This window comes from Podarcis gaigeae, assembly GCF_964106915.1.
Source record: "Podarcis gaigeae genome assembly, chromosome: 16".
Lineage (NCBI taxonomy): Eukaryota > Metazoa > Chordata > Lepidosauria > Squamata > Lacertidae > Podarcis > Podarcis gaigeae.
This window is the reverse complement of record NC_139693.1, coordinates 27,101,923-27,115,010: the sequence shown is the minus strand read 5'-3', so window position 1 is coordinate 27,115,010 and position 13,088 is coordinate 27,101,923. Positions and strand designations below refer to the sequence as shown.

General features: G+C 40.4%; 1 protein-coding gene across 1 annotated transcript in view; it reads right to left on the bottom strand.

Moving 5' to 3' along the window:
• The window catches only part of SPECC1L (sperm antigen with calponin homology and coiled-coil domains 1 like), a 50,860-nt gene that overhangs the window by 32,536 nt on the left and 5,236 nt on the right, over positions 1 to 13,088 (bottom strand). The window contains exons 2-5 of the mRNA XM_083717017.1: positions 8,442 to 8,631; positions 4,440 to 4,593; positions 2,339 to 3,972; positions 143 to 350 (exon numbers count right to left, since the gene is read on the bottom strand). Coding sequence (XP_083573143.1) covers positions 143 to 350; positions 2,339 to 3,972; positions 4,440 to 4,593; positions 8,442 to 8,594 — 2,149 coding nt within the window. The 5' untranslated portion in view covers positions 8,595 to 8,631. The remainder of the gene's footprint in view (positions 1 to 142; positions 351 to 2,338; positions 3,973 to 4,439; positions 4,594 to 8,441; positions 8,632 to 13,088) is intronic.

The following is a 13,088-nucleotide window of genomic DNA, read 5'->3' as shown; positions in this document are numbered from 1 at the left end:
TAATTTCCCCCGATGCACTCCCCCTCTCTTCATGATTGATGTGTTTTACTCAGCTGTAAGCTATTTTGATGCATTTTTTTTAAAAAAAAACCATAGGTAGAAACTACAACCAAAAAGTGTAACTGAAACAAAAACTACTTACTCTCCAGGTCAGATATAATGAGATTGTCGTGGAGTTTTACCGCTCGATGCTGCTCTACTTCATCTTCCAGTTCAAATATGGTTTCCTTCATATCACTCCTTTCTGTTTCTTTTTCATCCAGATCGGTCCGAAGTTTTTCCAAGGTAATATTCAGGTCCTCAATTTGCTTTTTTGCTTCTTCTTGGAAAGCTCTATATTCATCTTCTATCTGGTTAAAAACACACACACATTATGCACACAAACTCTCATTTTACTTCTGTGAATGCCTTTCCCAAATAACACAATTCATAGAAACCCACTCAAGTAGCTTTGAGCAGGACTGGTCTGCGTTTCGGGCCAGGGGCTTAAGTCCAGCTCAGAATCCTGCTTGCTCATGCTGGGCCCTTTTCTCCCTCCCTCTCTCATAATATTAGGACCCAATGGGTCATCCTGTTAAAATGAACAGCAGAAGATTCAAGGCAGAAAAAAGGAAGTACTTATTCACAAAGTGCACAATTAATCTGCAGAATCTGCTGCCCTAAGGTATGATGATGGCCCTCATCCTGGAATGCTACAAAGGAGAATTAGACAAATGTATGGATGATAATGCTATCACAATGCTATTATTGTCATGTTGGCTACAGTGAACTCTGTTTATCTAGATTTCATTTCAATCTACATACTTCAACAGTCTCAGTTGCCCTGAGTGATAACCCTGATTAGAAGGAGGAGGAATGTGACTTAGTTCTTCTGGACCTCTCAGCAGCTTTTACTCCCAACGACCATGCTACTCTTCTGGAGCACTGTGTTATGGTGGTGCTGCTTCTATCTGCAGGACCGCTAACAGAGAACAGCATGGCCCCCCTTGGCACTTGTGTTGTGGAGACCTGCAGTGTTCCACCTCACCTTCCAGTTCTTTAACATCTATATGAAGACAATTGGGAAAAGTCGTCAAGGAATTTGAAGCATGCTCTAGTAGCTTCCTGACTAAACTACAGCAATATGCTGTACATGGGGCTGCCCTTGAAGATTGTTCAGGAGCTGCAGGTGGTGCAGGGCACAGCTGCCAGGCTTCTGAGAAACCTATTACGCTGATCTTAAAGAACTGAACCAGCTGCTTTATTTCGACTGAGTCCAATTTAAAGTTCTGATATTTAAAGCCCTACACTGTTTTAGACCTAAGAACTTGAAGGAATGTCTCTCCCAATATTTGATAACCAGGCATTAAGATTGGCAGGGTAGCCCTATTCAAGATAGCATCTATGATTGGGGCACACTATGCAGTGACTTGCAATAGTGCCTTCTGCCTTGTGGTACCCTGGCTGTGTGTGATTTGACAATCTATTGACTTCTATGCACCTCCAAGGTCTCTTTGACATGAAAAGGAAGGGAAAAAAGTAATATAATGGATATGCTACCCTCCAGGATCAGCAAGAGTACACGCCTCTGGACACCAGTTGCTGGAGAACAACTCTGGAAGAGAGCTATTGCCCTCATGCTCTGCTATTAGGCTTCCCAGAGGAGGCATCTGGTTGGCTGTGGGAAACAGGATGCTTAACTAGAATAGCCTCCTTTGGTTCAATCCAGCTGCAAGGCTTTGCTAAAGTCCTTATGATACCACAAGATGGACAAGTAGCAAAGAAACACAATCAGGAAAGGTTTAAATAAACCAGCTCTGATATTTGGCAGTGCCAAGTAATCTATTATAATGTTAATCAGTAAGGATGCTTTAGTGCATGGAGTTAAGGCTTCATACTAGCTTAGGCAAACCTCACAGCTGTAAAACTTGAGCTGTAGCTGAATCTATGAACAGTCGACTGTCTTGTGAATTATGAGAAATGAAGTGACAAATCAGCATAAAACTACCCTCAATGCTGTTTATCAACCAGTCTGCTCATAGCAACAATCAACCCCACCCTCACTGCAGATATAAGGGCAAACTAAACATCCAGCATGCAATGGTTTTATGCGACAGAAAACACAGCCCAGGAGTCATGAAATCAATTCTAAGCACAGGATTTAAGTTTATTAACAGGAATAAAACTAAAAGACTCATGAAAGTAACCATGCAGTCAACATGATCTGGCTAATGTCTAAATCAGCTGCTTGAATTGCCCCCCGCCCTCCCACATGCCTTCACATACTCCCCCAAAGGCTGCAGAGAACACAAGGAGATTTGGAATGTTCTCTTCTTTAATTACATTTTTTAAACATTACCTTTGCAATGGCGTCTTGCAGGCGGTTGGCATCGTTACGCGTATGAGCGAGTTCCTCTTGCAGGCTGCTGGCTAACGTCTCTGCTTTCTCCTTGTCAAGCCTGACACTTTCTAGCAAGTCTTGTATGTCCGATTTGTCACCAGAATTGTGTATGGAATACAGCTCAGCAACTTTCTGCTTCTCATGCTCTAGCTGTGCTTTTAGCCGGTTCATCTCGATCTGGTCACTGGCGACTGTGGCTTTGTACTCATCCAAAGTGGCTGCTAGAGCGGTCTTGCTTTTCTGTTCCGACTCAATAATTCGTTCCATATGGTGATTCCGTTCCTTTAGCGCCCCGATCATCTCCTGAGCTTCCTTGTTATCTTGTTCTGCCATCTTCAAAGTGTTGCTCAGATGCTGCTGGACGCCAAGGAGTTGTTCTCTTTCAAAACGTGCATTCTCTGCAAGGTCCATGTAGCGTTGCTCCAACTCCATGTAGCGCCCGCTTTTCATGTCTTCATCAATAACGTAAGATATATGATGCTCGTCTAAAAGGGAGCGAAAGTACTCAATCTGCCGGCTAAAATGTTCCAACTTATCACTCTGCTGGCACAAAGACTCCATAAGAATAACCTTTTCTTCACCAAGCCTTTCGTTCTCACTGTTCAACTCTTGTGTAATCTGCTGCAAGTCTGCAAGTTCCTGTAGAGTGGCTTGAAGTTCCTCAGCTGTGCTATGATGGTTCTCTTCCATCTGGTGTATCCGCTCCGTCAAGCAAGCCACAGATACTTCACTGGCGTTGCCACTGCTCCCTTTCCGTGACCTTTCTATGCTTGGAACACCCTCAGACTCTGAAGAAGATGGAGCGTCCAAGGCATCATCACTTGAAGTGAGCGGCTGATAAACTTCACTGCACTCACTGTCCAAGTTATCCATGGAGTTACTGTGCTGATTGTCCATCAAGGTGTTCTCGTCATGACTCAGAAGATCTTCCATTGAACCAGGAGCAGAACCTTCTACTGAGGAAGTGAGGGTACCCCCGCCATCACTATGGCTTCCAGCTGTCATTTCTGGGCTCAAAGACTGGTAGCCAAACAGCTTTTCAGAGTTGTCCAGTCTTTGTTCCAGAGAAAACCCCAATGCGTTTAGCCTGTCCTTCAACATCCGATTCTCATTTTTCAACTGGTTGAGCTCCTCCCGGATGGCAGTGTTCTGTTCTTGCAACTGCAATAATGTGGACTCAACGTCAGTTGGCTGGTGGACAACGATGGTTTCTTTTTCCTCAGATTTCTCAACTCCCTCAAACTGATCTTCATTTAGACCAAGCTGAGCACGCATTTCTCTGAGCTCATTCCTCAGGTGTAAGATCTCTACATCTTTTGTTTTGGCCAAAGTCAAAAGATCTTTTACTTTTGCTTCCAGAACAGATTTGTCACTGATCTGATTGTCTGATTTAGACTTGCTCATGCGAATATCAGAGTCCGGGTTAGCACGGCTACGGGAGCGTTTTGCAAGGACTGTATCATTGCTTGTCTGCCCAGCTAGTGGCAATTTTTTGCTTTGGGTCAGCCGCGAACGGTCACGAATTCTTTCTCGAGAAGAGTTGGATTCCTTATTCCCAGCTGAAGTGCTACGCTTTGCTGTAGAAGTTGTACCTGTATTGTTTTAAAAGGTTAGAAAAAATATTAAGCCGGAAAGGAAGGATGTGATTTTATACAAATCAAGAGGTATCCAGGATCACACGACAAGGAAGTCTCATCTACATACTTGGAAATCAATTAGTAACAGACATATATATACATTCCATAACAGAGGCAGTGAAACAGGGATCCAAAAATGTACTTCTAAGGTAATTTAATTTCACTTAATAGATTACAAACTTGGCTAGTTTTAACTAAGGTTTGGCCTCCCTTAACCATGGTTTGTTTGACCACCCTACTCCAGGTGCTCATCAAGCTATAAAGGCACAAGCAACTGGAAACAAAACCAACTTTGGGGAAACAAGCCATGGTTTGTGGGATTGTCTGTGAGACAATTCATGGTTAAACAAACCACGGTTTGACAAACGGGGTTGTCGTCTAAAGGGCAGAGAGAACATCTTCAAGGCCAAATGCTTCTTTACCTGTAACAGACTTGGATTTATTCTCCAGGCTGTTCATGGTGGTCCCTGCAGTGGAAGGCGCTGTCGAAGTGCAAGTGCTCTTTTTTCCCTTGACACCGTTGCTCATAGTAACCCCTCCAGCCATCCCAGCTAAAAGATCATCATTGCTCTTTGTCTGGATAAAATGTCAAGGGTGGTTTGACAGAAGGTACAAAGGTCAGAAGCAACTCAAAATTAAGTCACTGTTAAAAAAAACAGACTAGTTTCATATATGAAGCTGGTAATAAAAAGCCAAGGCTTAATTCACATTTAATACATGATGAATCCATGTATTTAAAAGGGAAGAAAATAGTTTTATTTTTTGCATAGGCACAATATAAAATTTAATTGTTAAAAATACTCCAGAACTTTCATTTTGAAGAAAGAAGAATATGGATTACTCCTATACAGCAACAATTCTGACTCATCCTTGGCAACACCTGTCCCCATGATTGCATGGCAAAGCTTGAGTGCAAATGAGCAATCATGAAAAGCAGCATCAATTTTTGACACCCTGGTACCACTTTCTCCAGCTACTGTGAGAATGGGAATTGCTGCTGAATGTATCCACGCACCACAGATTCCCAAAGCAGCTTCTGTTATCCGAGCATGAGCCTTAGGGCAGCCTGGAATGACTGCGTGTAAGACAAACCAGGAACAAATTCCTTTCCAATGTCTGAAAGAAGTAGGAATGCCTGTGAACCAAAGGTGTCTTACCAACTCTGAAGGACCAAGTACACTGCCTGGGGTTATTCCTTGATGTGGCATTACTACGGGATTCCCACGCTAACTGCTGTATCAAGGAATCAATTTTATCCAGCCTATTTTGACAAGGTATTGCCTATTCTTCATGGACTACTCACCTCTGGCAACTGGACACCAAGCCCTGTTCAGAATCCAGTCATTAATAGAGGTGTGACTGGTTGAGACATGGTGCAGGGCCTTCTCTGCAGTAGCTCCAACATCATGGAACCAACTAATCATTGAGATCTGCTTTAGCCCAACCCTTCAATTATATTACTATTAGTAGTAGTAGTAGTAGTAGTACTACTACTACTACTACTATTATTAAACTTACAGATAAAAATAATAACAGCGAAAAACATGGAAAAATAATTAAAAACTATTAAACATTGATATAATTAAAACTTTACATATACATAAAAATATTCTGAATTCATGGAATAAGTATCACATTCAGTATTTAATTTGGTCAATATTACATATGAGGTTTTGTTCTGCAATGTTTTGGTTGTGGTTCATGCTTATTTTAATGCCACAGTTGGTTTGCAACGTTTGTGTCAGGTTTTATTTTTAAATGCCATGTTTCTGAAACTGGAAGAAGACATTTTGTCACTAAAAATGTTTTCATTGGAGACTTTTAAACCAATTCCACTATAAGCACAATTTTTCATTCTTACATGTGTATTTATGTTTCTTCAAGCACTGCAATCTTTATTATTGCAACCCTTTATCAGCAAGAAGAGGTTTAAGAAAATCTTTGGTTTTGCATTACCAGCAGCTGAGAACACTCACATCTAATCTATTCAGAAAGGCCTCGTGATGTTTAAGTACTCAAGAAATTAATGGTTCACAAAGATACAATAGAGCAAATTGCACATCCTTTGATAATTTCTTATTGTGGTTTATCTGGCATAACCAAGAGCTTGTGCCAGCAAGACCATACAGGTTGAAACTTCCTGTCAGTTTGCATTTCTACCACACCTAGTAAAAAGGTATGTTAAGTAGATTAATTATAGACATGCTATGTAGGTAACAACTGTGCATTACTGAGCCAAATAGGTCAAGTTGTAAAAACTCTAGCATGATTCAGCCTGGAAAAATCTACACTGAAAAAAATTCAACAACATTAGTCATGCTTCGGGTTTCTAAATACAGAAACTACTGAATGGACTGGAGAATCTTTCTCCCAGTGCTTTGTACTACAGTCTCTCCCTCCCTCCTGAGATGTACTCCTCCCCATAAGCAGACTAGTGTACAGGAATATTTTTCTTATCTAAATACTTGAAGGGTATGGTAGAAGACAACAGCTTGGAAATCAGACAGGTTGGGACACTAAGGCCTCTCTTGTTTGGGGTTTGCAGCATTTTCCTTCTGCCGTACATAAACACAGTATTTTTCCCTACCTTGCCCACAGACTGCCTCTAGTCTAGTCTAGATTACCACCTCCACAGCCAGCAGAACAGGTTCCTTCAGTCAAGAGCAAACATTACTATTCTACTAAGCGTAAGAAACATCACAGGGCTTTTTCAACACACAGGAAAGGCAGAACTGGCTGAAATGTAATGTAAATAGAATCAGTAAGCAAAAGAGAGGTTTTTTCACACCACGGTGGGACTTATTAAAATCATTTTTCCACCACTGGTTCATAATTTTCTATGAGATGATGCAAAGTCTGGTAATTAGGACTTCCTTAAGAGCAACTGATTCCCATCTGTCAAGAAAACACAAGCTCAAATGAGGAAATGTGGAATGATTACTTTGACAGTGGGAAGTATTCTGCCTACTGAATAATTATTTTTCTTTTAAAGAGTCAAACATCACACCTTAACTATGGTCAGTATAATGCCTGAATTCTCAGTCTTCCAATTATCACAACTGGATTTGTGATAAATCCAGCAAACCAAAATCAGAAATGATGGCTTGAAGTGGACACCATATACTGGTGTCCCCTTCTCTCTGCCCCCCCCCTATTTTGCTATAGTATCTGAATGTAGAAATCCTCCTACAGTGGGAACACCTAATTGGATTGTCAGCCTTCAGCTATCATAATGACAAAGAGCAAAGATGAATCACCTGTTGATGTAACTTGAAACCAAATTATGATCTTAGAAAGAAACTATTTAAACTGACTCTTAAGAGGAAAATATTCTGATGACCATAACTGGCTGATTAAAAAAAAAAGGGTTATTACTTTCTCAGTAATGCATCATTATCCTTATGTGAGGCAGATGGAAAGTGTTATAACAACATTGCAAAGATTCAAGTCAGGTCCTGAGCAGAGGGATACTAATGATACAACATCAGTTCATGTTCAACCCTGTGCTTTTGCAGTAGGCAACGTATTTAATATATTTATACCCTGCCTTATCATACATGGTTACAGCTAAACAACAAAACGTATGTTAAAACAGTGAAATGCTGTGCAGTATTCAAAAAGCATCAGGGAGGTTAAAACTAAGGCCTGGGAAAGCAAACTACTTTTCACCTGGCGCCTGAAACTGCTAAAAGTAGGTGTCGGGCAGCTAGCCCTGAGGAGGGCATTCAAAGGCTGGGATGCCATTAGCTTTGCACCTATGTGCAACATGCTCCTTTTTCACGAGTATCTGTCAGAGTGGAAGGAGTGAGAAACAGATAAGCAGTCTTACTTTTTCGTGTGACAGCATATGCAAGAAAACATACTGCCACCACCCTAAAATTTAACACAACTGTTCAAAGTTTTTTCACTCTTTTATTCTAGCAGTAGGCAGATTTCTGCTTCTCACTCAAATTGAGGCAACACTAACATAACAACATGAGCATAACATGGGTATTCAGGTATCATCAGCTGACAGCAATAATATCCTGATCTGTCTGTTTCTGTTCACAAGTCTTGGGAAACAGTCTAGGTTCTAGTTTTGGTCCCACACCTTCACATTCCTTAACTCGGGACAACAGAGAATGGTATGATATGCAAAGAAGAGACTTGTACAGAACTCAACAACATCCTGATTATGCTTGTTAAGTTAATTATAATGTAATATAAAGTTGTATCTGAGCCTTGAATTGTCAAAAAGATTTCAGAGTACTGCAGCTGCATTTTGACTTGGCTCTAGAACTGTGCTGGGTCAGTCTTGAACATAAGCAGGCATTGAAACATTTGGATCCCATGCCTCCAGTCTCCCCTCGCCCCACCGTTTTGCTCTACAATACCTAGCAGCTCAATTACTTAAGTCTAAATAAAGAAAACTAATGAGAAAATACCTTCAATAATGATGATGCTGTCCCAGTTTTTGAAAGTTTTGTCACTGCAGATACTGTGGAACTGTTTTCTGGTTTGACTTTTTCCACTGTTTGTATTTTATTTATCCCAGGCACCTTGGGCATTGAACCAACGCTCCGGCTAGCTTTCTTCATTCTTGGCTACCTGTTTGATATGCATTTACAAACGAATCTAGAAACAGAAAAGAATTGTAATAACATTAAGGACAGCATGTTTCATACTCTTTCAAAGTTGCCTTTGCCAACCTGATGCCATCCAGATGTTTTGGACTACAATTCCCATCAGCCCCTGCCAGCCCCAGTAAGGAGGAGGTTTAGCAGCCACAACATTACAAGAGAAGGACCTTGCCAATGCCCACGGTCAAGATAAAACTTTTGCTTCATTAACAGTTTATGAACTAAGGTCGTCAGCACAACTATCTTTGCATAGTTTCCCAATAACACTTGTAATAACCAGAAGGGTGCAATTAGCTCAAAATGGGCAACTATTTTGTACTTTTTCAACTAGAAACAGTAGATTATTCATTGGGAATAAAGTATGGACAGGACAAATCTGAAGATATTTCATTTACAGTAGTGAGAATAGAATGAAAACCAAGGATTAATAATAAAATAATAAATAATAAAAAATGGTACTTAAATGGTAGGCAGTTCTTCAATTAAGCAGTCATAACATAATTTGATGCATAAGATATATTTAATGCTTGATGGAAATCTTGAAAAAAGTTCATGAATAAAATATAATAAAGCAAAAGGAATTTAAATTACTTGAATATTGCCCATTAATAATACAATGGGTGAGTACACATGGACAAAACAGCAAAATATTATAGGGACTTCAGCTGTTATGTTTTTCTTCTATACTATTTATAGGAATCTTACACGCACTAATATTTTTATCCAAAAGAAGGATCACATCCAATGAAGTCATGCAAAGATAATCTAGAATTACCTGGCATGGAAACAATGAACATGGCCTTAAACCAACCAGCCCAAAAGGGGCTGTCAGAATTTCTGCCCCTTTCAATTCCAGGTAGCATGGTCATTGTCACCAGTGTCTCACAATGGAAGGATGCTGCAGACAACTTCAGTTTTCCACTTACACAGGAGAGAAACAATTATGGAATTTTCCCAAGCAAAAGCATGCCAACCTCCTCACCTCCATTTCTCCCCCAAGAAGAAGCCCTTAGTAGTTAAGTTTACAATGCTGGAGGCCTCTCTAGGTAAAGAATCTCCTGCTTCCAGGTCTGTCTAGCCAAAGGCTTATAGTTTATTGTCCTCCTCGTGGATTAAAGGTTGAGCTCTTTCTCCACTGGCTCTTTCTCCACTGGCTCTTTCTTGCTCATGTTTTTCTTTGAAGGTCCGTCTCTTCCCCCAAGTGCCATAGGGATGCAGCAAAGTGACGACCCCCCCTTAAGGTTACTAGGTCTCCAAACAGCAGGGTTTGGTCCAGTGACAAGGCTGTTGCAGCTAGGGGAAATGCTGGCTGGTCACATGTTCCTCTCTCTTGACTAGAGTAACTACTAGATCCTGGGGTCACCCAACCACCCTCCCTGGGATGGAGGTTCGGCTCCCCAAGCTTGTTTACCTAAGCCTAACACTTTCTTGTTTGTAGCCTCCAACCTGGCAGCTTCTCACCTGGATTGGGTATGTACTCCCCTGCAGTTTGCCCCCCATAGCTCCTCTGTGTGCTTGCCTTCCTCTCCCTGTTCCTCAGCTGTGCTGCCTGAGGACATGTAGAAAGTCCAGCACTGCCCACAGGCCATGCCCATGTTTGCCCAGATTTCACTGGCTGTCTTTATAACGTCTAGATAATAAAACCCACTGGGGCCTGTCAACTGTTCTTTCTATAGAGACAACAATAAAACTCAACAGCTTTCTCAATCTGCAAATCTCCTTTTAAAGACATCTAAGCTAGTGGTTGTCACTACAGTGAATTCTGATTAACTGAACCAGTATGAAGTGACATATAATAGTTTTAGCTGTTTGTGTGGTTCCTATGTTGGGCGATTACTAATGAAGTTATTGCTGTCATGGTCTACTCACTTATGGAGTGTGTGTGGATCCAAAGATGTCTTGTGCAAGCGGAAAAATCACTCCTGCTTCTGCATTACCAGTCTTGTGCAGGCAGAGAAATTACTCCTGCTTCTGCAGCACCAAATTCCCCTGGTTTCTGAAGCCCTCCCTGCTCCATTCTACAGTTTCAGAGGATCCTTCAACAGTTAGGAACATTGGGGGGGGGGGCAGAAGCGGGTATCATGCGGGGGAAGGAGCCTGGAAAGTTCCACTATAGGAACACTCAATCTTCTCCATATATCCATTGTGTGTTTTTTTATATTGGAAGTCACCTTCGGACAGCATAGCCCTAAAAGGCAGTCTAGAAATCTCTTAAAACAAACAAACAGAGATGGAAAGCAACGGTCAGAAATACCAACAGTCTTATTAGTGTTAAGGAATGATAACCAGTAGTCTGAAGCTCCCCCACACCCCGGCCCATTCTTACTTGGAAAGTATCTGAAAAATCATTAAAAACAGTAACTTTCAATGAAATGGTTACTTTTTATATGCCAAAAATGGCAGCCACAAAGCCAAGGCACATAACAGAAGTATTTCTACAACATTTGGAGAGAGAAACTTGCACCTTCCAACTCCACAGCAATGACTTCTTAGCAAATGCAACTCTAAATTAAATATCAAATATCACTTCCGCCTCTTCGTGCATAACTTGAAATTACTGGATCTCATTGTCCGAAATCTAAAGTCTTCCAAGTTATTTAAAGCAAATGGTGTAATAGGACACAAATATTTCATGACCAGGTAGCAACCTAAAAATATGCATGTGTACTTGGAATTAAATGTCATTGAATTAAACATGATTAACTAAAAACATTTTTGTTTAGACAAGCCTACCCAGATGTTTAGAAAGTTGATGCGAGTTTTAATTTAATTTTTGTCTGTTGTTATTTTAGCTTTTCAAAAGTTTCAAATTATTGTGTTAAATTTTCTTATTGATAATCTTATTGTTTTATCAATTTTGTAAACTGTTTTAAAGGTTTTTTAAAACAATCAAGCAGTGCATAAATTTTATGAAACAAACAATAAATAAAATAAACATATATATAAGTATCTAAAAAAAGAATAGTTCCTTCTACAAAAGTAAAGTAGGATAAGCTTCCTATGTAGGATTTCAATATCTGAGTTTAAAAGAAAAGGTAAAGGTACCGGTACCCCTGACCATTAAGTCCAGTCACGGACGACTCTGGGGTTGCGAGCTCATCTCGCTCTATAGGCCGAGGGAGCCAGCGTTTGTATGCAGACAGCTTCCAGGTCATGTGGTCAGCATGACTAAGCCGCTTCTGGCGAACCAGAGCAGCACACGGAAACGCCATTTACCTTCCCGCCAGAGTGGTACCTATTTATCTACTTGCACTTGATGTGCTTTCGAACTGCTAGGTGGGCAGGAGCTGGGACTGAACAACGGGAGCTCACCCCGTCGTGGGGATTCGAACTGCCAACCTTCTGATTGGCAAGCCCTAGGCTCTGTGGTTTAGACCACAGTGCCACCCGCGTCCCGAGTTTAAAAGTAGCACCTTTTAAAAGGTGAAAGACTATCTTTATGTTAATTCTATCACGCATTACAATTTTAGTAGGATAGTCACTGAATATCTGCAAGTAGATATAGCACATCTTTTAAATAATGTTTGGGTTAAGCAATAAGTCTGCTTTTCATTAGTATTTAAATACAAGCCAAGATATCTTAAGAATGCTAATTCCTAGGCCTAAAACATTGTGTAAGATAGCTTTCTAGTGGCTAATAGTGCAATCTGATACATGTCTACTCAGAAACAAGACTTACTGAGCTCAGCAGAGTATACTCCCAGGTAATAGTGTATAGGATTGGAGCCTAAGAGTTGAATACTCTTCAACTAGAAAATGCAAATAACTGTATCCTTGAACTTAAAGTTGTAACAGAAATATTGAGATTCTAATATACATAGATGCAATTCAGCTTTACAACATCAAGCGTTTTATCAATGAAATCACGGGGAGCTTATGATCATAATGAATAATCAAATACAATACTCATATTCGCACAATGTTTGCATGATGCTTTTAGGTCAAAGGAGGAAAATGACCAGAATCAAAAGAAATAAACATCTAGTTCACATGCCCAAGAATGCTCTTTGGTTTTGTATTACTGAGCATGTCCAAGGGAAAGTGTACTTATACCTCCGGGTGCATTCCAGTACACCATACCAACATTAGTTTATAGGATCTCAGAGGGTCTTGTAGGGAATTGTGTTGAACTAGGCAACTTCAAGACAGACTTTTATAAGGAAGAATTTAAGACCTTACAAAGAAAGATGAAATTACCAGTGTTTTAGTTAAGCAGATGTGTATTCCTTTCACATTTCTCTTTTTTAACATTAATTATTAAATGCAAAACTCTTTTAGCTACTGGGCTTTCTTGAAAGTCACATGCATAATCCACTTGAAAATTTCTGAAGGTTGTTCTAGCCCTTAGTAATGTGAGACAAACTTATTTTTAAGAAGTAAAGAAAAAGATGAGCCTAAATGCACATGTGGGTCTGTGGTGTGACTGCTATTTTTCAAGTTTTTCTCTTTCCA